General features: G+C 40.6%; 1 protein-coding gene across 1 annotated transcript in view; it reads left to right on the plus strand.

The window, feature by feature from the left end:
* The window catches only part of LOC123514548, an 82765-nt gene that overhangs the window by 55037 nt on the left and 228 nt on the right, over positions 1 to 27500 (plus strand). The window contains 25 exon segments of the mRNA XM_045272476.1: positions 2899 to 3096; positions 3337 to 3584; positions 3999 to 4221; positions 4737 to 4856; positions 5041 to 5149; positions 5677 to 5822; positions 6181 to 6420; positions 6622 to 6798; positions 7984 to 8163; positions 8316 to 8459; positions 9313 to 9494; positions 10035 to 10212; positions 10482 to 10724; positions 10924 to 11103; positions 11417 to 11602; positions 15484 to 15642; positions 15847 to 16055; positions 16928 to 17057; positions 17613 to 17766; positions 18016 to 18167; positions 18821 to 19057; positions 19674 to 22086; positions 24942 to 25085; positions 25088 to 25264; positions 25624 to 27500. The exon segment at positions 25624 to 27500 is cut by the window's right edge and continues 228 nt beyond it. Of these exon segments, the coding sequence (XP_045128411.1) occupies positions 2899 to 3096; positions 3337 to 3584; positions 3999 to 4221; positions 4737 to 4856; positions 5041 to 5149; positions 5677 to 5822; positions 6181 to 6420; positions 6622 to 6798; positions 7984 to 8163; positions 8316 to 8459; positions 9313 to 9494; positions 10035 to 10212; positions 10482 to 10724; positions 10924 to 11103; positions 11417 to 11602; positions 15484 to 15642; positions 15847 to 16055; positions 16928 to 17057; positions 17613 to 17766; positions 18016 to 18167; positions 18821 to 19057; positions 19674 to 22086; positions 24942 to 25085; positions 25088 to 25264; positions 25624 to 25643 (6549 nt within the window). The 3' untranslated portion in view covers positions 25644 to 27500.

Consider the following 27500-nt stretch of genomic DNA (forward strand, 5'->3'; position numbering starts at 1 on the left):
CTCTCTCTCTCTCTCTCTCTCTCTCTCTCTCTTCTTTTTTTTTTTTTTCTATTTTGTGATCATTTGGTCTAGAAATGCTGCGGCTAAGTATGTGTGTGTGAGTGGTGCGTAACAAGGCTGCGAGCTGAGGCGAAATGAATGAGTGAGGATCGAGTCACCGGTCCCATCGCTGGCCAGAAATTTTGATCTTATCTACGTAGAGTGAGTGAGTGGTCTCTCCTTGAACAAAGCTGCTCCGGATAAAAAGAAAAACAATCACATACGAATTGCAAGCACTTTTTTCTCTTTTTATTTATTTTTATTATTTTTTTTTTTTTTTTTTTTTTTTTTTTTTTTTCTTTATTAATGACGACCAGTTGGAGTGGCGATCAAGGAAGTGGCGACCTTGAGTCCAGTATGTAATGTTGGTTTTTCTCTCCCTCAGGAGCATCTGCACGTCTGAGGTCTGAACCCAAGGCCACTATTCTGAAACGGTGTAAATTCTCAGTGACTATTGTTTTAAGTTGGTTGTAGGAGTAATTTTACAGTTTGTGATAGGTATTTTTCTCCCTTTCATGGTGTAGAATCCTAGCTTGTTTGACTCTAATCATGGAACTTCGAAAAACGCCAATAACTTGTACGGGGTCGTATAAAAAGCAGTAGAAATAAGACTTAGAAATGTTTTGGAATGTGATATATAAATCAAAACTAGGAAAAAAATGTACCAACCCGTTAGCGTCTTGAAGCACGTACAGTACCACCTCTCTACTTCCATATATTGCGATTTACAGCTTCATAATCTGAATAGACAATAAAATCTGTGGAAATAGGACTCGGAAATGTTTTGGAAAGCGCTATATAAATTTGAAACTAAAAAAAAAAGTGCACTTATTGCTGAGATTAACTTTTTGTCCTTTGTCTTACCATCGATCTTGATTAATAAGTGGTTCGGTAAAAACTCAGCATAGCTTTAAAAGATGCCATTAATAGCAAATTTCTGGCGTGTGTAGTTTCATTCGTCCTCTGTATAAGATATCATGTAGTAATTAAAACCTCTCGGCGCTAACATGGTGCACCCTACATGTCTTCACAAACGCACTCTCCACTGCACTTTTACTACATCAAATGGCTTAAATTTGGAGTTATACTAATTTTTGTGACATATTTCTGCATCATTAACAGCTGAAAAAAGATAGTTATACGGATTCTAGTGACATTTCTACATCATTAACAGCTGAAAAAAAGATACTTAAGATCCTGGCTAATCATCTCTGTGGCCTTTGAAAATAGTGGTCATGACTGATGAGAGAGCAAAACGTTTCAGAACACAGGCCCTTGTCTGGTTACTTCATCACACTGTCATTTTACCTAACCTAGCATGAGGATACTGTCTAATGATGCTTTTTTGTGCATTGTTTTTAAGTTTCCTCGTAGATCGTCTCAGATAATGGTATTTTTGCAAGTGACGGTAGAAAAGGCGGCGGTTCTGGGAATATGTACAGTTCTTTTGTGCCTGTCCATGGCGTCCTTGAGAATACCAAGCCACGCCTTTGGAATACTACTCTTCAGGATCTCTCTCTCTCTCTCTCTCTCTCTCTCTCTCTCTCTCTGTGTGTGTGTGTGTGTGTGTGTTATATCACTATTTTCTCTTGCTCTCTCTTACCAGCTGCTTCCACTCTCTTTTATTTTATTTTGTTATATTTATTTATTTATTTAACTCTACGTTTGCTGGTTTGTTATTTTATTGCATTGTGATATTCTTCAATTTCACTGATATTATTATCTGGTATCATCATTCAACTTTATTGCAAGCATATATTCCGCAAAAAGTGTGTGTGTAATTCACTGTTTGATCTGCTGCAGTCTCTGACGAGACAGCCAGACGGTTACCCTACGGAACGAGCTCAGAGCTCATTGTTTCCGATCTTCGGATAGGCCTGAGACCAGGCACACACCACACACCGGGACAACAAGGTCACAACTCCTCGATTTACATCCCGTACCTACTCACTGCTAGGTGAACAGGGGCTACACGTGAAAGGAGACACACCCAAATTTCTCCACCCGGCCGGGGAATCGAACCCCGGTCATATGGCTTGTGAAGCCAGCGTTCTAACCACTGAGCTACCGGACCGTGTGTGTGTGTATTTACCTAATTGTATTTACCTAATTGTAACATACGGGAAAAGAGCTATGCTCGTGTTGTCCCGTCTCCATATCTATTAATGTCCAGCTTTTTCTTAAAATCATGAATATTCCTTGCGTTGACCACTTCCACGTCTAAACTATTCCATGCTTCCACCCTTCTATGAGGGAAGCTATATTTTTTCACATCTCTCCTATAAGTTGCCATTTTTAGTTTTTTTCCATGCCCTCTGGATATTCTTTCATTCCACATACACAGATCTTCCCTATCCATTTTTTCCATGCCAATCATCACTCTGTATATTGCTATCAGGTCTCCCCTTTCGTGTGTGTGTGTGTGTGTGTGTAGAAAAAATAATCATTCTTTTACTTAGATTATATGAAGAAAAGTATGGAGCATCGTTCCTTCCCATTAAGATTAATGAAGCATGATGTGAAGTGTTGCTACTCAATGCCTTTTGAGATTGAGTATTATAATCTCGTTTCTCCAGCGCATACAAATGTCACTATAGGTCTGCCAGTCCATCAGTATTCAGTTAATGGATCATACACAGACACACAGTGCGTACACACTGATGATAACTATTAGGTTTCGAGATTAACCTGATGCATTTATGTTTTGTCAAGTGCATGTGCATGGTGCGCGTGTCAGTTGAAGGTAGAGAAACAGATGTCGCTCACAAAAAATCTGTGCCACAAAATACAAGTTTCATACCTCAGATTGTAATGAATCCCAGTCCAATGAGAGCCAACCTGTATGATTTGTTCCTGCAGATTCTGCGAGCCATGCAAGCTGAGAGCTCCAACACCCGCAGCTTGGTGTGGCTCTTGTCTGACTTGCCCGAAGATGACCTTGACCTGGTGCGGGACATAGCGCGTCTGGTTAAGGGACTGCAGGTGGTGGGCACTGCACCACCTGCCTTTGAGGAGTTTGAGGAGCACTGGAGGACCCTTCAGGACGTCAAGCTAGAGGTAAAGGCCTGTTGCCTGTAACAACAGATGCACCCTGCGCAGTCTATTATGTAAAAACAATTCATGTTTTGTGTGATTGTTTTTAGAACTTAGGTTTTCTCTTTCATCTCATCCCAAAATATACTCCTGTCTGCATCATAAAGTGTTTTGTATATTCAGTATCAATGTAGCATTTCTTTATTTGTATACCACATGTATTAACTGCAGATTAATTGATTTATCCATCCATCACGTGTGCAGCCCACCCCAGACAATGAGTGGGTGTTAAGTTACCTGCAGCAGGAGAAAGGCTGTTCACTGGACCCTGAGCTGGTTGACATAGAAGAGAATGGCACTGTCAAGCCTCCACCAGTGTGCCTATCCTTTCGCATGAAAGAGGATGAACTTGACATTCTGGCACGCACCCGAGCTGTCCTGGCGCCGGTACATGGTCTCTTCACTCTCCTCACTGCCCTCAAGAATGCGTGGCGACTCAAGTGCAGGAACAGGTGAGCAGTAATGGTGAAGTGCTTACCTACATATTTATCTATCATTATGTACCTGTAGGCTATTGTAATCAATATACCTGTAGAGGCCGGAATGAAAAAATGGACAAGAGTGCATTGATCTGCAAGACAGCATAACCTATTGATAGAAGCTAGACACAAAGAATACAAATTTCCATTATTGATAATTAGTATATGGACTGCCAAAAGTGTTGAAGAGTCTTCAGTAGGAAAAATAGAAATCTTCCCAGTCCCATATCCGAAGGGATTATCTCAGGTGATAGCTATTATTAAGAAAAGTGTACTTAATGATTTCATTATGTAACTACTTAGTTTGTTAGTTCATTACTCACCCACAGTTACCTTTCTTAATTCAAAAATTGATGAAGTGAATACAAATTTCTCTCTGTTGTACAGGCGAGGTGCTTGTCCCAAACTCCAGGAGATGAGTCATGAGGAACTTCTGTCAGACTACCTGGGTCCCCTGAGGTTCCAGCACAATGGGCCAGGGAGCCGCAGCATGAGGGGCCTGACGGGGGGCAAGCTGCGGAGTGATAGTACCAGCAGACTCTCCGGGTCTGTGGTTGGCCTGTATGGCATCCTACCTGAGAGAGGCAACAATACAGTGTCTGTCAGGCAGGTAGGTGAACAGTCAGCTTACCCGTATGTTGGGAAGTTGGGATAGGAGTATTCTTGACTTGTATGTTGCTTGTGTTGCATGTGGCAATGGTCGTTATGATAGAAAAATGTAATAAAGAATAGTAATAGTGACATGTATGTATTTAAAAGTTTTTATGAACCTTGTTTATTTCAATTTTTGAGGGTTGAACTCCATGAACTGTATCTGTATATTAAATTCATTGAAATCTATAATTATTTCCACCTAATCACTTTGTCATCCTTTCAGTATGTTTAAACCACTTAATCATAGCTCTTGCTATCACCAGACCAATACATCCACATGTCCTTCCCATAAATCCACCACTTGTGCTTGTACTCGTAATGATTAACTAGAGCAGTGGTAGTTTACTGCAGTGAATAATCATAAGAGTCATAATCATTGCACTAATAATAAATGAAAGTGTCATTATATTAAGAACAAAATTATGTATACTTACATCCTGGAATTTGGTTTAACACATCTCTGTCTTTCAGGTTATGTCATTTGACAACTCCACAGTAGATGTACTTTCTCCTGCTCTCCTGCCACGTGCCTCCACCTGTCCCAAAGGCACCTGTGAAACTTGCCTCACCCTTTCCAGTAATTTTATGGAGGTAAGACACCAGTGTAATTATAGCTGTCTGTCACCTTACCATTTTTATCTAATCTATATTTCACAGCTGTTGTTCAAGAAAAATTCAAATATATCTTTTTTTTTTTTTTTCTCTTTTGTGTATATTAAGAAGAATTACCTACAAGACTAGTATATTTAGCTAGTTTCCTTTATCCCTCTTATAGCAGCAGAATGTGACAGTGGTCTCAGAGGCAGAGCAGCACATCTTCATGCCATCAGTGGACCATGTGGTGGTGGTGGGTCTCTTTCCCATACATGAGCCCTCCCCTGATGGTAAGAAAACACTGCTGTATCTTGTTCACTCTCATCAGCATCACAATATTCATACCTTGATTTACAATAAGACATCCAGGAAAGATTAACTTCACTAAAACTTCATATATTTGCAAAATGCTCTAAACAATTGTAAGACTTCAGGAATCAAGGTTTGTTGTGTTTAGAGTAGAAATGTCAGATAAATGTTGTTTGATTAATTATAAATGCCTGGACTTTAGAAGGATGGTTAAATGAAATATTTTATAATTTGTAATGGAATGCTTTGTTACTTATGCTAATGGTAATGACAGGAAAGATACATAATTGAACTTGTGGTGGTTATTGATACCTAACCTCAAGTAGTAGTAGTGATAGTTGTGAGGGTAGGAGAAATAGTAGTAGTAGCAGTAGTGAAGGTAGAAGAAACAGTAGTAGGTAGTAGCAGTAGTGAAGGTAGAAGTAATAGTAGCAGTAGTAGTAATAGTAGTTGTCGTTGTAGTGTTTTTGTGAAATGAAGATAACTAACAAAGGTGATGAACTGACAGGTGCAGACTGTAGCGTGGCAGTGAATGGAGCCACCCTGCAGGAGGTAGAGGCCTTCCTGTGGGCGGTGGATCAGATCAACCAGCATGCCCAGCTGCTGCCCTCCACCACCCTCGGGGCACTTGTCCTGGACACCTGCGGCTCAAGGGTATGACACATGACAGTTGTTTCAATATTTTGTAAAAATTTGGTTAATATTTATCTATGAAGTCAACTTCATTTCTCTTTTTTCTTAATAAGAGTGACACTAGCCTGGGGCAACAAAAAGTGTCTTTCCTCATTTTCCTATCCTTCTATGACTTACATCTTCCACAATGATGTTTCCCCAGTACCATCATACACCATTACTTCTACCATTATATACCAGGCACTATAACCAGTATTTATCATAGTTTTCCTCTACATATACACTTTCCCATCACTATCCCCCACCACCACATCCTCCTCCATATCACAGTCTTCATTTTCCTACTTTTATCACCACTGGCCACACCAAATCCCTACAGATCCGCACTATGAACCAAGTCACAAGCTTGGTCAAGAGTTCACTACCAGGAATCAACATAAACCTCGATGATGTGCGTGCACTGGTGACCTCACTTGACCCAGAGACAGCACGAGTGGCAGGGGAGATGCTGTCCTCCCTCAACGTGACCTCCATTAACATGGGTCCCTCGCAGGCACACTCACCTTATACCCTGCAGATGAGTCCTCCCATCAACATGGAAGCAGAGGCCATGGTGCAGGTGGGTGACTGACCTATTTTATGACTTTACTTATTATTTTCTCTTTTTTGTTACTATTTTTTAGCAGTATATGGCCATTTTATATTTCATATTGTTTCCTTTGTAGTTATATGGCTATGTCTTTCTCCTAAAGGGTGGTTGTGGTGATAGGAGTAGTAACAGTAATGATTCGAGTGGTGATGGTGATGAGTAATATTTCAGATACTGCGTTTCCTTGGCTGGGATTATGTGTCACTGGTTGTGTCATCTGAAGACACAGAAAATGTGGCTGGTGCTGAGGCATTTCGCACTGTGGCCCAAGCGTCCAGGATATGTGTGGCTCTTGATCTCAAGATGGCCCCTCTTGATCCTCTGGCTTCTGCCACCCTTGCTGACCAGGTGAGATGCCATGGTGCAGATAAGACTCTATCAGATAACTTGGTGATATATGGACAGATTAACTATTATTATGCTCCATTTGGAACAAAAATATTTCAGAAATTTATGATGACAGTAGAAAACCTCCCAAATATGTATTTTCATTAATTTATTCTGACTCATTTTTACTTATGTCTTACTGTATTTGCATAACAGTTTTGGAAACGTAACTTTTGTATAGTGAGTACAGCAAAGAATTAGTTTTTTTTTAATATTATTAGATGCTGGCTGATATGTGGATGGAAGGTGTAGCTATATGTTATTTTCTTTAAAAGTCTAAAAGTTAATTTGACCTGAAGTAGACTGACTGCTCATTAACCATTAGTGGACAGCATTGCATTCATAGAATTGATCTTGACATATTTTGAAAAGACCTCTAACTTTTTTTGCTTAGTTAAGGCTCAACGGTGACTCAAACAAGACTAAAGGTCTTATCTCAAATCTGCAAAGGTAAGTGAGACTGCCATACAGCAGGACAGATACTAGGAATTCATCATGTATTCAAACACTAGTATTGAGAAGCCATCATTTATGAATGATGGCCATCCCACCTGTCCATGGAAAATGATCACAGAAATGATGGTTGTTGTTGAAGGAATTTTGCCAGAAGAATGATTCTGACTGACAGACACCTTTTGATATAGTGACTTACTTCAAGAGTTTTATAGTTTACTGAGATGATATGTATGTGTATGTGATGAAGTCACTTTTTTCATCTTGTGCTTCAGTGATGAATATCATCCAGTTGTCATTGTTTGTTTGTATGTTTATAGCATAACTACTTTTTAATGCATTAATAGATTATTTTGACGCTGGTGACCCTAAGCAGGATTATGTATGGGCACCATAATGTACGACTTACATATTCTCATCAGTACATTTTTTTTTTTTTTTTTTTTAGTGATTTAACTCAAAGTATTAAATTTTCATTGGTAATTAATATTATCAGCATCTACATAATACAAATAAGTAGAAAAGATCATGTTTTTTTTAAGACATAAGTTCTTTGAAAACAATCAATATAAATGAGTAAAGTCATATTCCCTAATTTGGGATCCTAGAAACTGAATGAATTCATGCAATCCTTTGTATCACTTGTACCTAAAACCAGCCCCACCTCTCTTTCTGCCTCATTGCCTTCATCAGATGGTGGAACAACTGATAGAAAAAGCAGCAGGTGGTGCTCGGGGCCTTGCCCTCTTCCTGACCCTTGAGGACACACGAGTGTTGCTCCGAGCAGTGCAGCGTGCAGTAGTGACCAGCCGACTCCTCAGGCACCAACTGGTCCTGCTTGCCCCCTCAACTTGGGGCAACAACAAAGAAATGGTTAGTGGAAAGTTCAGAAGAAACATATCATGTAAACTTCATATGGAAGTTACGTATTCAAGTTAAAAGAATTTAGAAAGCTTTAAGGTGAACATACCCAAGAGAGAGAGAGAGAGAGAGAGAGAGAAACAAACTTCTCTTTTCATTCTCAGCTTCAGGAATTTGAGGGTGACCTGGGTGGAGTGTTGGTGCTGAGAGATGGTCAGAGGGACGTCAGGGATTTCATTGCTCACTACCGCCTGCTCACCCCTGAGAAGAACACCCGCAACCCTTGGTTCACCCAGTACTGGCGGCAGGTTAGTGGTACAGGGACAAAGGCCTAGCACCAACAGCATATGACACAGGATAATATTTGTGAGAAAGGAACAATCTATGCATTGTTTTTTATGTAGTATTTGTTCCATTTCCATTAGATCTTTTTTTTATTTAAGAAATTAGAGAAATTTGTTGGTAAAAGATATGTCCTGTTTAAGCTGGGATTAAAAGCTTCATGCGTTATCATGGAGGGTTTTTAGAAATTAAGCAATACAAATGGAAATCATGCAGAATTTTTTAAGTGATTAAGACAAGAAGCTTTGCATTTCCTGGGGTTTTTCTGTAATAGTTCTATATATAATTTATTTTTTTATGGTTCTTTTGGATGCTGCTCATTATAGGAACAATCAGGTGAGTTTCAGTAATGGAACAAAAATTGAAAACAGGTTGGTAATGTTATTCTTTCATATTTCTTTTAAGATGTTGATAATGACAAGCATTCCTGTTACAAGTATATTTATCATCACCATTATTATCATTATAATTATCATCTTCATCATCTGTATCTCACAATCATCATCATTATCCTTATTGTGTCTTGTGAGGCAGAAAGGTTATGTGTTTGGGACTAAATGTTTCATCGTGTGAATGCCCTTCTTTGATGGAGATTAGATTTTATTTCAGGATAACCTTCTCCAAGTGATGCTGCTGACTCAGGCTGCTGAACCTTCCCTCACTGATGCTAATTACATCACAGTATGTCATGCAGTGCTAATAGATGTATATCGTGGTGGGCAGTGGCATCACTTCAGTGCCATAGTGTCACTCAGTCTTAGTTATCATCTCCTATTACCTCTACCAGAATATTGGCTTCACCCCTTCACTTTCACACAGGAGTTTGGTTGTGTGGGTGAGGAGTGCCATGAGGGAGTGCCACTCCCTGTGGTGCCATACATCTCGATGCCATCAACACCACGTGTGGTGCAGGCACTGTTCTCATTTGGAGCAGCCCTCACCCAGCTGATTGAACACCTCTGTCCCCAACATGATGGCACTCTCTGTCCTGGTTTGCCTAAGTTAGTATTTTGATGTGATTTAAGTTTGCTCCCTACAGGAGAGCAGCTGTATGAGAATTAGTCTTATTTTTCATGGTAACTTTAATTGCATCATGCTGATATCTTATATCAGGTAGCTCCCCTTAAGAAGGATGTCAGACTAGTTAGCTGAATCGGCCTTAAAAGTATTGCTTAGAGATGATCAAGTTATTACATCAAGGCCTCATATATATATATATATATATATATATATATATATATATATATATATATATATATATATATATATATATATATATATATATATATATATATATATATATATATATATATATATATATCAGTGTTGACTTTTCCCGTTTATTCTTTGATCCATCTTTTTTTCATCTGCATTTTTTACTCCACAATATCTACACACACACACACACACACACACACACACACACACACACACACACACACACACACACACACACACACACACACACACACACACACACACACACACACACACACACACACACACACACACACACACACACACACACACACACACACCAGGTGGCGGCAGAGAACTGTCCTCAATGAATTTCTGCGCAACACTGAGGTTTCGCGTGTGGACAAGCCATCTGAGTACTTCCAGTTTACGGAGAATTTCCATGGCAATGCCCCCTTGGAAGTGCTGAGCCTTGTCCGCCGCCCCTCGTCCCAGCTGTCTCCCACCTATGAGTATGAGAAGGTAATAGTGAGAACTTATATGTGATGCCTATGAACCATTGAGTCCCAAGATCTGTAGGCTAAGAAGTAGATGATGCTATGGTAGGCTTAGTACATAAATTTAGCTTAATAGGATGTAGGATAAGCTAATCTTTTATTTTTCTCTTTTCTTATTTACCTTTCAACTTTGGTAGATCTTTAGACTATAGGATGTGGACAGACTCCTTGCTTTTTCTCTCTTCCTGCCTCCCAGCACTCTTGCCCTCATATGCCCTTCTCTGCCTTCTCCAGGTGGGCAGATACGTGGACAGCCGCCTAACTCTTGGCAATGCAATGATGGAGTACCACAATGGCTCTTTCACTCGTATGGATGAGATGGCTTCCACCTGCCTATCCAGCTGCTCCACCTGCCATCACCAGGCCTCAGATTACCTGTTGGTGGACTCCCCAGATAAACTGTACCTGGCAGTGACTCTCAGTGTGCACCAGAAGGGTGAGCGACCCCTGGAGTGTGGCAGCCTGGATGGGGACAAGGTATGTGTGTGTGTGTGTGTGTCTACCATTGCCTGTAAATTTACCTTTCTTCATCCCTTATACTTGAACCTTCTCACTTTCATATATTAATAGTCAAGAATGCCTCCTAATAAAAAAAACTACTGTATTTCAAAATTTCTCTACTGCATCTAACTACGAATAATAAAATTGAGAGTAACATTTATCTTTTGGTGTGCAGGGAATCCAAGGTGTTGAGTCAGTGCTGTGGGCTCTGGACCGCCTCAACAATGACCCCAAAGTGCTGCCAGGAGTGACCCTTGGTGCCATTGTGCTAGACGCCTGCCGCAGTAAGGAGAAGATTGTGAGAGATCTGACTAACTTCCTCACTGGACGCACCTCAGAGAGTGTGAGGAAGAAGGTACAGAGAGAGAGAGAGATGATTAGTTCATCCAATAGCAAACAGACCTCACAAACTCTGTATAATAAACTGTAAATATAGATATGGAGTAACAGCCAAACCATTTCCCTGCCATAGCACAACGTCAGCGAAAAGATGATATGAGAATTTATACAAATACAATGATATGAAGAATATACAGCTTACTTGAGCCAATGAAGATATACGCCATTTGAATTTCTTTACTTCCTTTTTACCTCTCCATTCATTTTTCTGTTTTTATCTTACTTTTCTTTCTCTCTCTGCTGACCTGTCTCTCATCTCTTCCACACAGGTGCCCTCAGTGGACAGCATCATGGGACTGGTGGCTGCTGGGGAAGGAGAGGAAGTGCGGCAGGTGGTGGACGTCACACAGCCCTATGCCATCACCACCATTGCCACACAGGCCACTGCCACTGCCTATGCCAACACCCACCGCTTCCCTACCATGCTGCGCCTTGCCCCTCCCAACAGTGTGGTGGTAAGTTGATACTTATACTTCCATATCTCTACACAAGAGACAGTTTTGAAGGTGACACATATGTTCTTAATAGTGTTAGATGTGTGGTTTCCCTGTCCTTGTTGTGAGACAAGAAGTAAGCTGTGGAGATGCAGTAGTTGTACAGAGCTTCTCTGATTATTCCTCTCTGTGATTCTGACTTCCCATGACTGACAGCAACTTATATTGATCATTTTTTCTGTTATTCCAATCCCATCAGTGCTAGTAATTATTTCCAAGTCTCACAGAAAGTAGTAGTTGCATGAGGAAATGAACTTCTTGAAGAAGGTTGCTAACTTTTCAAGACCAGAGTGTTTTGAAGACATGACACCAATCCTCACTGCTGGTTTTGCAATCCAATATTTCAGAAAGAAGGAATAGAGGAGGTATGATTTTGTTGTATAAGTGTTGCATATGAAGAAAACCAGATGTAGAATAATTTATTGAATAAAGGGGATGAGAAAATAAAGCCCCATTCACATATATCAGTGGCATAACAGTCACTGAAACCATCACAGATTTCACTGACATGGAACTCAAATGGCACTGATATGTGTGATTGTACCTTGAGTCTATGTATGAAATGCAGAAAGGTGTAAATATATGTATATATGGTAAGAGCATGTGTGTGTGTGTGTGTGTATGTGTGTGTGTTTGTGTTGGTAACTTTTTGCTTAATTCAAATAAACTTACAAAGGATGATAACTATAGTAAAACAGGTAAGATCTGTGCAACTTGGTAAACACTAAACATACACATACACAGGAAGATTTGGTTGAGAAGAGATCTCGGTGAAAAGGAAAGAGAAATGTTAAATGAGTTGAGAAAGGAGGCTTTGAAAAAAAATGAAGAGAGGACAGAAGAAGAGAAGAAAGAGTTTTTCTGGAGAATCTTGGATATGAGACTGAGGAAGTGGTTCATAACCCAGAAAAGTACAGCAAGAAAGGACTAAAGAAACTTACATATGAGCGAAATGTAATGTATTCCAACATAAATGGAGTGATATCGGGATTTTAGAACTCAACGATTACTTGAGGGACAAGAACCCAGATATTGTGGGTCTTACTGAAACAAAACTGAGAGAGGGAGAAGACCTGATGAAGGTTGGAGAAGGAAATATAACGTTTGGAAAAGAAATAGAGTAGGTAAGATGGGAGGAGGAGTGATGTTGCTGGTTAAAAAGATATAAAGGTGGATCAAGTGAAAAAGGTATGGGAAAGGCAGAAGTGCTAAAGATCAGAGCAGAAACTAATGAAGGAAAAAGAGGCACTACATAGTGGTGTACGTACCACCTAAGACAAATGCATGGTCAGTACAGGAATATGAAGAAATGATAAGTGATACAGGAACATGTCTGGAAGAAATGTTGGGTGGCTGTGAACGAACTATAATGATGGGAGATTTTAATTGTAAAGAGGTGTGTTGGGAGGACTGGTCAATGGAAGGATCAGAGACAACATGGGGAAATACACTATTGACACTGGCAATGGAAAATGTGTTAACTCAGTGGGTCAAAGAAGATACTAGGTTTGGAGGAGAGGGAGCATCGTCAAGACTGGACTTGGTCTTTAGTACAGAGCCAATGGTCATTGAGGAGATGAGGGTGGAGTGCCCTTTAGCAAAGAGTGATCATGCAGTTTTGGAGTTCAAGGTGATAGACGAAGAGAAATCTAGAAGAAATGAAGAATATAAAGTGGGAAGATGGAATTATGCCAAGACAGATTTTGGAAACCTAAAGAAATTCTTTCAAGAGACAAATTGATGAAATTCAAGAGTGCTAAGGAGCAAATGAAAAGTGGAAGGAATTTATAAAAATATACAAAGAAGGTGAGAAAAATTTGTACCAATAAGACAACATAGAGAAGTTGGAAAGCAGGACTGGTTTAACGATAGATGTGAAAAGGCTAGAACAAGAAAAGAGGATGCATGGAAGAGGTGGAGAAGGAAAAGACGGATTAAGCAGTGGGAAAGTTACAAAAGAGCAAGAAATGAATATGTGTTGATTAGAAGAGAAGAAAGAAAGAAACAAGAAAAGGATATAATTGATAAATGTAAAGACCAACCAAGGCTTTTTACAGACATGTGAACAACAACATCAAAAATAGAGAAAGTATTGAAAGTTTAGAAGTAAATGGAGTATGCAGTGAAGATCCCAGGAAATGGCAGAGGCTATGAATGGATGCTTTCGGAAGGTATTCACAAAGGAGACTGCTTTTGACAAACCACTGGTAATGGAACAGAAAGGGATTATGAAGGAGTTTCAAGTAACTGTGGAGGAGATCAAGAACATGATGGGGAGTTTAGAAGTGAGAAAAGCTGTGGGACCTGATGGGGTATCAGGATGGATTTTAAGAGAATGCAGGAGCAATTGGCAGAAAAAGTTTGTGAAGTAATTGATGCCTCATTAAGGGAAGGTGTAGTGCCCCAAGACTGGAAAAGAGCTAACATTGTCCCAATCTATAAATCAGGTAACAAGAGAGACCCATTGAACTATAGACCAGTGTCACTTACAAGTGTGGTAGCTAAGATGTGTGAGAGGGTGGTGAAGACTAGATGGACAGACTTCTTGGAGAAAATGACATACTTTGTGAGTGTCAATTTGGTTTTAGGAAAGGGCGTTCATGCACGACAAACCTGATATGTTACTATTCGAGGGTGATAGATGTAATACAGGAAAGAGATGGTTGGGCTGATGGAATATATCTGGATTTAAAAAAGGCCTTTGATAAGGTACCACACCAGAGACTGATCTGGAAACTTGAAATGGTAGGAGGAGTGCATGGCAGTTTACTAAAATGGATGGAAGACTTTTGGTAGGAAGAGAAATGAGAACAATAATTAAGGACAGACCATCAGAATGGGGATTGGTGGAGAGTGGAGTTCCACAGGGATCAGTGTTGGCACCAGTAATGTTCGCAGTCTACATAAATGACATGGTGGATGGGGTGTCCAGTTATGTGAGCCTATTTGCAGACGATGCAAAATTGTTAAGAAAAGTGAGATGTGACAAAGATTGCGAACTACTCCAGGAAGACTTGGACAGAATATGGAAATGGAGCTGTACATGGCAAATGGAGTTCAACACGACAAAATGCAAGAAAATAGAGTTTGGCAAGAGTGAAAGAAGAATCAGGAGTATGTACAAGATAGGAAATGAAGACATAAAACCAGTCATGAAGAAAAGACCTTGGGGTGACAATTACCAATGACCTATCGCCAGAGAGACATATAAACAAAATAATTGGAGAAGTATTGAACTTATTGAGGAACATAAGAGTGGCGTTCAGATATCTAGATGAAGAAATGATGAAGAAAATAATTACTGCAATGATAAGACCGAGGCTTGAATATGCAACAATACAGTGGGCTCCGAACTTAAAGAAACACATAAGGAAACTAGAGAAAGTACAGAGGGCTGCAACGAAAATGGTGCCTGACTTAAGAGATTTGACTTATGAAGACAGACTGAAAAGAATGCAACTTCCAACCCTGGAAAACAGAAGAGAAAGGGGAGACCTGATAGCAATATACAGAGTGATGATTGGCATGGAAAAATGGATAGGGAAGATCTGTGTATGTGGAATGGAAGAATGTCGAGAGGGCATGGGAAAAACTAAAATGGCCACTTATAGGAGAGATGTGAAAAAATATAGCTTCCCTCATAGAAGGGTGGAAGCATGGAATAGTTTAGACGTGGAAGTGGTCAACGCAAGGAATATTCATGATTTTAAGAAAAAGCTGGACATTAATAGATATGGAGACGGGACAACACGAGCATAGCTCTTTTCCCGTATGTTACAATTAGGTAAATACAATTAGGTAAATACACACATTATCCAAGCTTGTACATATGCATGTTACAGGGACGGGCCATTGCTTCCCTGTTGCTGTATTGGCGGTGGGAAGTGTTCAGCATTGTGTACTCAGAAAGCAACACTCAGACTGACATTCAGAAGCATCTGGTGAAGGCAACAGAGACCCATGGACTGAAGCCAATCCTGAAGGAGGCCATTCCTCTCAAGGTGGGTAGTAGGTTTTTTTTAATGTAAGAGGGGGAAAAGCTGACCAAGGGCAAAAGAAAGTAAAGAAAGGTCCCCTTAGAATGCCTGTTCCTATGCATGTCTGATAGAGTTCATTCTGTTTGCAGTATAACACAGTATGTATATGTTATAGGTATACAATAGGATAGACACATTATTATAAAAGTTGCAACCCTTGTGTTACAGGTGGAGGAAGGGGAATACATGCTGGCAGTGTGGCGGCGGCTGGCTGAGGCGGCAGCAGCAGGTGCTCGTGTGGTGGTGGCACTGCTGGAGCCTCACCATGCTGGCCCCTTCCTCCAAACGGCTGCTGCGTTGCGTGCCCGCGGCCTGGTCCATCAAGGAGACCTGGTGTTTATCATGGCTGAGTCCCCCTGGCCCTACATCAACCATGAGTATGTTTTCATATGTACTTTTTTTCCACATTAGCAGCTATAGACTAGAGGTTGATTGATTTGTGAATATCCCTCCAAAAAAAATGCTAGAAGTCTAAATTATGATTGCACAGATCCCTTTGGCTTTTCTATTTAAAGACTGGTGGGAGATTGAAAATATTTAATTGTACAAAACACAGACCTTGCTTGTCTTTTCATCTGCCTGTCTTTTTTTTTTATTGTTTGCTCATCTTAGATTCCTTTTTCATTTTTGTTCAGTCATTCTGTTAATCATTAGTCATAATTTTTTTATATGTAGTATATGATATGACAGGTCCAAATTCATTCACATCATCATTACCATTTTGTTTAATGTTCTTAGTTTCCTCCTAGTGTTTTTAAGTCAATCATTGTTTTCCGCAATGTTCATCCTTTTTATGTCTTCCTCTGTATGCTGTCTCCATATCTTCCTTAGCCTTCACACACACACACACACACACACACACACACACACACACACACACACACACACACACACACACACACACACACACACACACACATAGTGTAGTGGTTAGCACACTTGGCTCACAATCAAGAAGACCTGGGTTCAAGTCCTGGCCATGGCAAGGTATATGTGCGAACCTCTTAATGTGTAGCTCCTGTTCACCTAGCATCAAATAGATACGGGATGTAATTTGAGAGGTTGTGGCCGCATTGTCCCGGTGTGTGATGTAGTCTCAATTCAACCTGAAGATCAGTCTATGAGCTCTGAGCTTGCTCCTTAATGGGGAAGGCTGGCTGGTGACCAGCAGGCAACTGTGAATAATAATAATAAAAACACACACGCACACACACAAAAGACTTTTCTCTTACTATATCTATCTGTGCAGGAGTGAAGCACTGGGCATGATGGTGGTGCAACCTATCAGCAGCCATGTGCCGGAGTTCCAGAGTTATTTCAAGAGCCTATCCTTGGCTAACCACACCGCCTACCCGTGGTTCCATGAGTTCTGGGCACAGGTGATGTCTGATTCCATTTTTCCTCATGTGCTGACAGAAGCAATGCAATATAATGCATGTGGTGATTCTTTGTATTCAATATTAGCAAATCTTGTGACTTTTTCTTAGCTAATTTTGTCAGTGAATATTGTGTGAAATTTGTTTATACTTTTGAAAAACTAAGATTTACTTAAAACTATCATATCATGGATCTCTTTCTATATTTTAAAATTTCTCTTCTCTTCTCTTCATCCCTGTCCCTTTTTCTCCAGCTCTCTTCTCTTTTCCTTTCCTATTTTCTCTTCCTCATATCTTTTTTTGTTCCTGTTTTCTCTTTTTCACTTTATACCAATTACTATTGCTTTTGAATTAATGTTATTATGTCTTTACATTTATGCATATTAATTGCATATTATTTCTTCACTTATACATGTACTTTTTTCATGCTCCCAGTTTCACTTCTTCCCATCCTTCCTTTCATTCAAATCTTCCTTATCATTGTGTCAAATCTTCCTTATCATTGTGCCTTCATATGTTTCATCCCACTCACACCTCTCTCCACAACTCTGCCAACAGACCTTCCGCTGTCAGGGTGCCAGCTGCTTCACAGGGGCAGCACGCAATCTCTCCAACTATAAACTGCACCAGGCAGAAGAGGTGGTCAACACAGCCAGTGCTGTCACCCTTCTGGGCCATGCTCTGGAGAGGTGGCGGCGAGAAGCGTGTCCAGGTAGGATAATCTTTCAGTGTTTTGTATTTTCAATTATTTTTTCATTTGTTTGTTTGTTTCTTTGTTTCTTTACTTATTTATTTTCTTACTTTATTATGCAACATGAAAATGCTTTGATGGAAAACAACTACGCAGGTGGTAGTTATATGTTTTAATGCTGTTAATGCTGTAAGTTTGATCCAATAAATTCATGAATGACAAAAAAAATATACATTCTCATATTCATCCTGCTTCTTCCATCCATTGCAGGACTGGCCAGTGGAGTGTGTGAGGAGTTGACGTCCGACTCACAATTCCGAGACAAGCTCTTCATGTACACACGTTCGCTAACCAGCCACGGGGCAGATGATCGCCCCATAGCCTTCACTGTGGAGGGCCACAACAGTGTTGCTGCCTTGCAGGTGCTTTCCTCTTCCCTTAGCCTATCTTTTTTGGGGTCAAACATCAACCAAAGTATGGTTACATATCATTATCCTGATATGTTTATATACTTATATGTACACATAGTACAAAGAATGTATCTCCTTCATTACAACAACCTCAGAGGATGCACCATCTTATAATTATGACTTATTCATCATGTATTATGTTTGCTATCCTAACACTTTTATCCGTCATCTACTTCCTGGAGTGCTCAATGTAAACTGCTTTGGAATAAATGCAAAGAGACAGTTTTAGGAGAGAGTAGCAGCCTGTCCTCATTCCACTGCACGAGGCTGAAACATGGGATATGAGAGCATTAGAGAAGAAAATACTAAATAACATGAGGATGATGTGCCCAAGAAATATTCAGTATTTTTTTTTTTTTATCTCGAAGTCAATATTTGTAGCTAAAGTGCTCTGAATTATGGGAAAACATGAATCTGCTTTATTTCATGCCTTACCTGACTTATAGATACCCATAAAGAGTGTGAAGACAATGAATGAAAATAATGCTAGAAGGAAATAGCAAAAGTGATCAGTAATATTTCTATCTACATCCAGAGAGGGAGAGAAGAGAGAGGGAAGGAAATTCTTCATCTAGAGATGAGATAACACCTTTGTTTTCCTACAGATACTCAACTTCCGGCACATGGAGAATCGTGGAAGCTCTGGGTTGGTGCGAGTGGGCATGTTTAGCGAGGGGGAGGGCCTGGCACTCAATGGTTCCCTAGTGATGACCTATGATGCAGAGGGGCGGGCAAAAGGCATGGCAGAAGTGCGCTCAAGGTGCCTTGATGTGGAAATATGTGGGAGCAGTGGAGGCACGGCAACCACTCGGGCACCTCGAAGGAACACTCAGTATCTGCAGGTGAGGGAGTGCAGTTATGAAGATGACAGTACAATTTGTATGATAAACTTGAAGCTTGGAGGGATTGCAGCTGTATCTTCATATCCATATTTTATGACTTTTAGGAGGAAAGTTTTCAAAATGTATCATAATTTTCTTGCATCATAAACTCACCTTAAAAGATAAAATTAGAGACCTCCAGAATCTTTCCACTGGGACTATTGATTTGACACAAACCAATGTTATTCATCCAAGTATAGTCACACAATGATGATTTTAAGCAAATAATTTGCTAGTTTTTAATGACTAAGAATGAATCGTATACCACTGAAAAAAGGAGCTATTTATTAAATACAGATTCTACATAATACAGACCATTATTTCCTAATATGGTACCATATATTAAAAATAAAAAAGTGTAGAAGGTGACAAACCTTATGAATAATGAAGAAAATATGTTATGAATGTGCCAGGGTCATGTAGATTAGTCTTCCGTCTAAGAGTGATGTTATGAAAAATAATAGGCAAAGAGTAAATAAAGTTAATGCTACACATATATGTGTAGTAAGAGTTAGAGAGGTACGGTAGTGATAAATGAATACTACTTGCCCTAAATCTTCTCATTTCTCTTTTCCAGATGTTCCCACACCAAAGGTTTGGCATAAGTGGCCTTGTGCCTTACCACCAGCAAGGCCAGACATTTTTCTCATGTGGGGCATTTGCAGGTGAAAGAATCTTCCAGAATGTAGCAGCAGTGGCATATGCACTTACCCGCATCAACACCAATGATGCTGGGGTAGGTCTAGGTGCTGTGCTCTTTGATTACTGTGATCGCACTGAGCGAGCAAGGGAGAGAGTCTTTAGCTTCTTCTCTGGTGAGGCTCAGGAAGGTGACAGTGGCCTGCTGCTTGGGCCAGGTCACATAGTGGCCTCAGTATCTCTAGATGATGAAGCTGCAGAGGCAGTTTCCAACATTTTGGCAGCAAATCACATCCCACACTTCAGCTCACCTGTTGGTAGTATTCACCTTGGTGACCGCACTGATGAGACCATCTTAACTAGTGTGCCGTCACGAACTGCCGAGCTTCGGGCACTTCTGGCAGTGGCACGCAGCTTTGGATGGACTTTCCTTAGTGTGGTGTATGATAATGATGAAGATGGAAGATTCCTCATGGAAACGTTTCGACAAATGGCTTGGGCTGAAGATGTGTGCCTTGGAGATTCCCTGGGCATGCCTCAGCGAGTGTCTGAGGAATATGCACGACAGGTGGTGGAAACTCTCGCAGCTGGCTGGAAACCCCATGTCGTGGTGCTTCTGATGGATGCTGCTGACAACATCCGTATGGTTGTACAGGCAGCTGAACGGCTCGGCCACGCAGAGCGCTTCACCTTCCTGGCTGGACCTGCATGGGGCAACAAACCAGCTGTCACTGGAAACTTGAATAGAGCATCTGCTGGAGCCCTCACCCTCACCACTGAAACCTATGACCTTCCTGACTTTCGTTCCTTTGTGGCCAACTTAACATTGGATTACCATGCACCAATTCCAGATGAGTGGTTTGAAGAGTATTTCCAGTATAAGTTCCAGTGCCGCTTGTCTGCCAGCAGTCGAGTTCAGCGGCAGTTTGTGAGAGAGTGTCTTGGCACAGAGCACGTACATGCTGATGAGCTGGTGCAGGATCCCTTTGTCTTCCACACAGTGCTGGCCATCAATGCTGTGGCTCATGGTCTTGACAATTACCTCACCCAACATTGTGCTGAGGCTCAAACCATTGAAGAGTGTGAAGTAGTCCAGCCAGAGCTGCTGCTGGAAATACAGCGGCAGAGCAGACTGACTCTCAACAACACTGCCAGTCATGGTGATGCAGATGCCTATGGGTACCATCTCTGGAACTATCGCAAGTTGGGAGCTGAATATGGATATGTTAGTGCTGGTGGTTGGCAGAATGGCCATTTACGTTTAGAGAAACCTGGCCTAGAGTTCAAAATAGGAGGCTTCCCTCCAGATTCTAGCTGCCAAGGAGGGGCATGTGTGGAGGTGTGTGCTCCCCAGTCACCAGTGTATGCAGCCATGGCCCTGCCTAAACCTCTTCCCATTGACTTCAACTTCCACACAGTGTATGGCATCACCACAGCCGTGCTTAGCCTGTTAGGGGTTATGGCCTCACTATCCTCCCTCATCTACCTCATGGCCACCTTCCCCCCTGCTGCTGGAGCTCCTGTGTTGGGCTGCCTTGTGCTCACTGGCTGCTTCATGGTCTTTGCTGCAAACTTTGCCCTCATCTTCCAACCTACTGCAGGAACATGTGCTGTGCGCAGATTCCTGCCAGGTTTGGCCTATGCTCTCATATATGCTTCATTGCTGGTAAAGGCACTCCATGCCTATCGTCTGGCCTCAGTTTCTGCTACTCGAGACAACAGCAGCAACAGTGACAGTGGTAGCAGTGGAAAAAATCCTCTCTTGGCCAGGATGTGTGGCCAAATTGTGGTGACACTAGCATTAGTTGTGGTTCAGCTGGTACTGGGCATAGCCTGGCTTACCCTTTACCCTCCTGAGGTGGACCTATTGGCTGATACCTGGTATTGTTCCCCAGCAGAGGAGTTTGAGGCAGAATTGGTCACTTCTCTGGCCTATGTGATGGTACTACTGGCTGCCACAGCAGGCCTGTGCCTGGAAGCATGGCACTCTGGCATAGCCTCCAAGGAGACACGTTGGATGTTAGTAGCATCACTCTTCTCCATAGTCAGCTGGTGTGTGTGGACAGTGGCTGCCACACAGGCACCACGCCACCTCAGAGATCCATCCATGGTGATAGGCAACCTAGTTTCAGCCTCTATAGTGTTGGTGCTCCTGATGGTGCGTCAGGTGCACCTCTACAGCCAGTTCAGCCGTGATGTGAAGGAGTTGGAGATGCGGTCACACTACACAGCGGCCACCTCTCTGTGCAATGCTTCACTCAATGCACAAAAGGTGCCCCCTGATGGCAGCCCTCGCCTTCCTCCCGGCCTAGATCTTGGTGGGCCTGGTATGCCCACCCGCCAGTTTGTAGGTGAGTGTTGTTCTGACCTGCCCATTTCACTCTTGCTTTCAGTTCCCCTAGTGCTCCACTTTTCTTCATAATTTCCCAAGTCTACAAAGATTACTGATGTCTCTTTCTGGGAATCTTCATGCAGAGATGGATATGACAGAAAATTATACCTCCATGTGACTCCACTTTTTATCTTTTAAGCACACTTTCTAACATTTACTGCCCCTACCCCCTCTCTCTCTCTCTCTCTCTCTCTCTCTCTCTCTCTCTCTCTCTCTCTCTCTCTCTCTCTCTCTCTCTCTCTCTCTCTCTCTCTCTCTCTCTCTCTCTCTCTCTCTCTCTCTCTCTCTCTCTCTCTCTCTCTCTCTCTCTCTCTCTCTCTCTCTCTCTCTCTCTCTCTCTCTCTAAACACTATAACTTATCCCATCAATCTTGTAATCATTTTGTGCAGTTTGGTTTGGTCTAATCTCATGAAGCTTGTGTTTGACCATGTCTTTACCATACAATATCACAACTTTTTTTAACCAATTCCTATCTATTGTATTTTGTGTTCTAGCACTGTTTTTTGTAAATACTTGTATGTACTGTGTATGCATACTGTTCTTGTTCCTCTAATCTCATGTGCAGTACCTCATTTTCTTCAGTTTTTATTGAATAATTTACATTCAGTCTTTATTCATATTTCGTATTTCTTGCTTTATTTGGTGACATTTGATTATTTTTCCTTATTTTCTTTATGTTGTGTACTGCTTCAGTCATTGTGCAGGGACCTTGTTATGCATATACTAGTCCTCCAGGCAGTAAAAGTATGAATTTCTATGATTGAAAGATGCTGACCATTAACCCGTAAGAGGTCAACCCATGTCTTTGCTTACTTTCTGTGGTCAATTATGTACAAGTACGTTCGCCCCTTACTTGGTTTCCATGCGTTTGAAATTCCCTCCAGCTTCAATATTTATGTTCTTTGAAGTGTCTAGCATATATCAGCACAGTTTCCCGCCATTCTGACATGGGTTAGTCATCCCCCTCCCCCACCCCTCCCTGCCGCCTTGCCTTGGCATGACCAAAAAAAACGGAGCAACATTTGGTATTAATGTCATGAATGTGATGTAGCTTTATGCATTGAGCCTTGTTTTGAAGAGTATCACACCCTGCTGCAATACTAAAAAGCTTAGATACTGAAAGAAAAAATAATAAACAATATTTTATGGTAAACTGAGCAAATTATTTTTTACATTATATTTACAGTACTATTTACAAATATTTTTTGTATTTTTCATTATAAAACATGGGTTAATTTATGAATATGTAACCATTATACACATGTCTCGTAGGAGAAAAATATCGATAAAACGATTAAAAAAGCCTCATTCAGGAGTTGTACGTCTGGCAGCATCACTGAGCGAGGTAAATTTAAAGCTCCAGCTGGACATTTAAAAATGGCAATTTTGAACTTTAACTCTTATTTTTACTTTTCTATGCCCATTTTGAGTTATATGGAATAAAAAAAGAAAGTGAAATTTTTGGTGACCTGGAGGAGTATTCAGAGGTACTCGTAAATCAGTGCTGACTTCTTACAGGTTAATGTGTATATATCCTTCATACTTATCACAAATACTCATATGGTATCAGTGAGAGTCAAAGGGATTTATTGTAAATTTTTACTATTTGTAAGAATAACCAGACTAGCAGTACTATTATGTAGTGTTCTTTCTTCACTTACGAGTATCTTCTCCACTCATCACTTTCATATGGTATGGTTTCTCATCTTGACATCCTTTTCTTTGCATGTCTTTATTACGCCTCCCTGTCTCTCTGGTGGTGTGACCTTCAATTAATCTTGCTGTGATGGTATGATGTGGTGGCTCCTTGCTGCTCCACCTGGAATCCTGTGGCTCCTGTATGGTTTTATGGCTCCCTTGGATTACCTGTGTCTCTCTACATCTTCCTGGAACTTCCTGTGATGGTCTCTACACCTTCTCTGGAATTGTCTGCCCTGGGACTGCTTGCATCTCCTTGTTAATGGCCTGTACCAGTGGTGGGGGACACCCTTCGCCTGGACCACCCTCAGGGCCCAGTGGTAGGGCGGATGCTGGGACCACCCCGCCCTAAACCAGTGGTCTTTAAGCAGTCTGTTGACCTCAGCTACCTCCTGCCTCCAGGGGCTAGGAAATGATCCAGCCTGCCTTGCTCCGCCCCACACCGGCTGTCTAGGTAACAGGCAGGGGGGCAGGTAAAAGGAATATCAATATACATATGTACATATTTACAGTGCATGGTTAGGTGATGTATCATTCAGCTCCTCTTGATTTATAAGAGTATTTATGATTAGCAGGAGGAGACTGAATTTAGTTAATAATAGTAAAGTGGAGGGAAGCACAGATATCCTTTGCTGTCCAGCAAATGGGGAAGTGATAAATAGAGGCTGTTGCAATGCAGTGCTTCAGCAGGATGCTCAGACACAAGCCAAAATAGGACTGACCATGAGGACAGACAGTTAAGGCTTATTCCTCTGGAGATTTGGGTTTGATAAATTATCACATCCACCTCACTTATTCATAATAGATTTATTTCTCATTGTTACTTAATGGTGATATAGTTCTTCCAGGCATGGCAGCAATACGTATATCAATTTTATAAAATGCACAGTGTTACATAGATATGATCCTTATTTACATCTGTCTTAGTGCATGAAATTCTTAAGATCAATTTTATCTTCTACTAGTTCATTCCTTGTCCATAGATATGATAAACTATTTTTCAGTCACTCATCACACATTTCAATAAGATAGAAATAGTTTATAAATTATATCACATACAAATATGTTTTTTTATTAAGAAAACACAAAGTACAACCTCTTGACTTGCACACTCAGGAGACCAGGAGGTGAGCTTCCGGACAGTGACTCTTCCCCCAGAAGTTCCGCACAGTCGCTTGTCCTCCTGCCACTCCGCTGCTACCTCTCGCCGCTCCCTCCGACTCTCCCTCTCTGATGAACTCCCAGATGACCTTCTCTTTGATGTTTTGAGTCATCTGAGGAAGACTTTCCCATTGATGCGCAGCACCCTAGTGACCCAGAGGAGGGGGCAACTGGGAGTGGGGAAGGGAGAGATGGAGAGCGTGAGGGACGCCTGCCATCCATTCGTCGTGTGGGGTCAAGGCAGATGCTGGTCTTCCTTACTGATGGAAATACTATAGGTGAGTCAGAGAGAGGTAGCAAGACATGACAAGAGCATCGGAGAAAGGTTCAAGATGCAGGAGAAAACTGAAGTGTATCATATATCTGTGGACAAGTAATAACATGAACAAACAATTTTTATCATTGAATTATTAAATTTGTACTGCAAGTGTGAGAAATTAACAACAGTTGTTTCATACTTGTTTTCTCAATTTCCATATACTCAGCAAAATTCAAAGGCATTTGTGGATGTTCATGTAAGTGACAGCTGTGAGATGTTCTTGATTCCTTATAACAAAAAAAAAGAGAGATTTTATAATTCTATTAAAGATTTATATGCAAAATGTATGTAATATCACAAGTTTGATTTCTTTTACAGGAGATGTGTCAAGGATCTAGATTAATGCTGACTTCTGTGACACACAACAGGAATTAAAGACTAAACAAGTCAGACAGAGTTTAAGGAAATCCTCTGATCTGTTCAGTAATGATGAAAAAGACTGATTAAAGAAAACATTGAAGAGCAGTGCAGCACTACATTTGCTACATCTGTGACTACTTCCTTCCCTCATTAAAAAGAAAAGCAGTTACTGAAGTGAAGTCACCATACTAAGTGGAGATATTATTGAAAGTAGGAGAGTTATCAAATGTATGAAAAATTTACCTGGCCCCAGTTCTTGAAAATGAAAACAGTTGCCAGTGTGGTGTGAAAATTGTCAAAAAATCCCTCACATGATGTGTAGCCATGATAAGAAAAAGATGCCATAAATCTTTTCATTTGGTTCATAAACTCCAATACTATTAGTATTGAATCACGTGAAATCACATTGTGCAACACACCTTCCCAAGGAAGACATCATCCTAAAAAATAGGGCAAAAAATAAAAAATCTTGGGGACAGAATTTATAGATGTATATCTGCAGTAATAAAGCTGATGTATTGGGACCTTGTTGGTTAGTGACTTGAAGATATAAAAGCAACGAACAGTTGATGCATTTATGTAAGCCATGTTTAAAGACTTCTCACCTTCACCAGTGCTTGTAAGATTGTAAGAAAAAATAAGGCTCCACCATTGGACCTTTTCTATATTTGTGCCAGAAGAGGATTTACTTTTTTCTCGCCCTCTATGTCATTTGGTCTCAGGCTGGTGGATGGGACTAATGATGAAAATATATTTTTTTATGTATATAAATGTATGTACTGTATGTAACTTCATAGGAATATTTGTGCCTTCACAGCTTTGTACTTTTGCAGTGTGAATACATTTTGTCAAATCACCTTGACAGCTCATCAAAGCTTCTTGTGGAATTGATAAGGAATGAGTAGATTAAGAATACTGTCATTAAGCAACTGATGTTTCCTTCATTACTTGTCCAGATTCACTGACCATTGCAGGATGGAAATGAATGGGGAGAAGGAGACACTAAGAGGTGCTCATTTTCTCCAGCATACACTGTAGAAAGGACTATAATCTCCAAGACATGAAAGGGGTAGACTTTGTTTTATATTGCCTCTATTATGTAAAAGATAAAAAAATTAAACATTCTCTCTCTCTCTCTCTCTCTCTCTCTCTCTCTCTCTCTCTCTCTCTCTCTCTCTCTCTCTCTCTCTCTCTCTCTCTCTCTCTCTCTCTCTCTCTCTCTCTCTCTCATTGAGATAGAAAGTAGAATGCTGTCTTGTCTTGTTTGAGTTCTCTGTTGCAACACACTGGAATGCAGAGACATGCATACTTACTCAAAATCCTCATGTCCCTTATCCTGGTGATAGAAAGCAACACATAAACTGTTTCCCTTCCTCCAACTTGCATCCTTCCAGTGTTTATTTCAGAGTTAGTGTTTCATCATGGACTTCATTAGGAAATGTCAATATTTATATGTGATATATATTATATTCTGCATCTTTAGCTGTGGCATAAAGACATACTGTGTATATAATGAAAAGCTTTTTGATGCCATGTTATGACTGTATATAGGTTAAAATTATTTTACATAAAAAAGGCATTTAATGTATATTTTGCATTTATATGAATGTGATATAAATGATGTTTAAAAAAAAAATTTGTATGTTCAACACAACCTATAATGGGGATTCAGTGTTATTCTTAGAAAGTATAAAGAAAAGTTTAAAGTGAGAATGGGATTTAGGACAGTTAAAGAAAGATGAAATTTATTTTATTTATGAAGGAGAGTAAAAAATTCATAGAACTAGAAAGGGAAAATCAATGTGAAGCTTACATGAGATGTGACACAGGCACCA

The sequence above is a fragment of the Portunus trituberculatus genome, chromosome 38, assembly GCF_017591435.1.
Source record: "Portunus trituberculatus isolate SZX2019 chromosome 38, ASM1759143v1, whole genome shotgun sequence".
Taxonomy (NCBI): Eukaryota; Metazoa; Arthropoda; class Malacostraca; order Decapoda; family Portunidae; genus Portunus; species Portunus trituberculatus.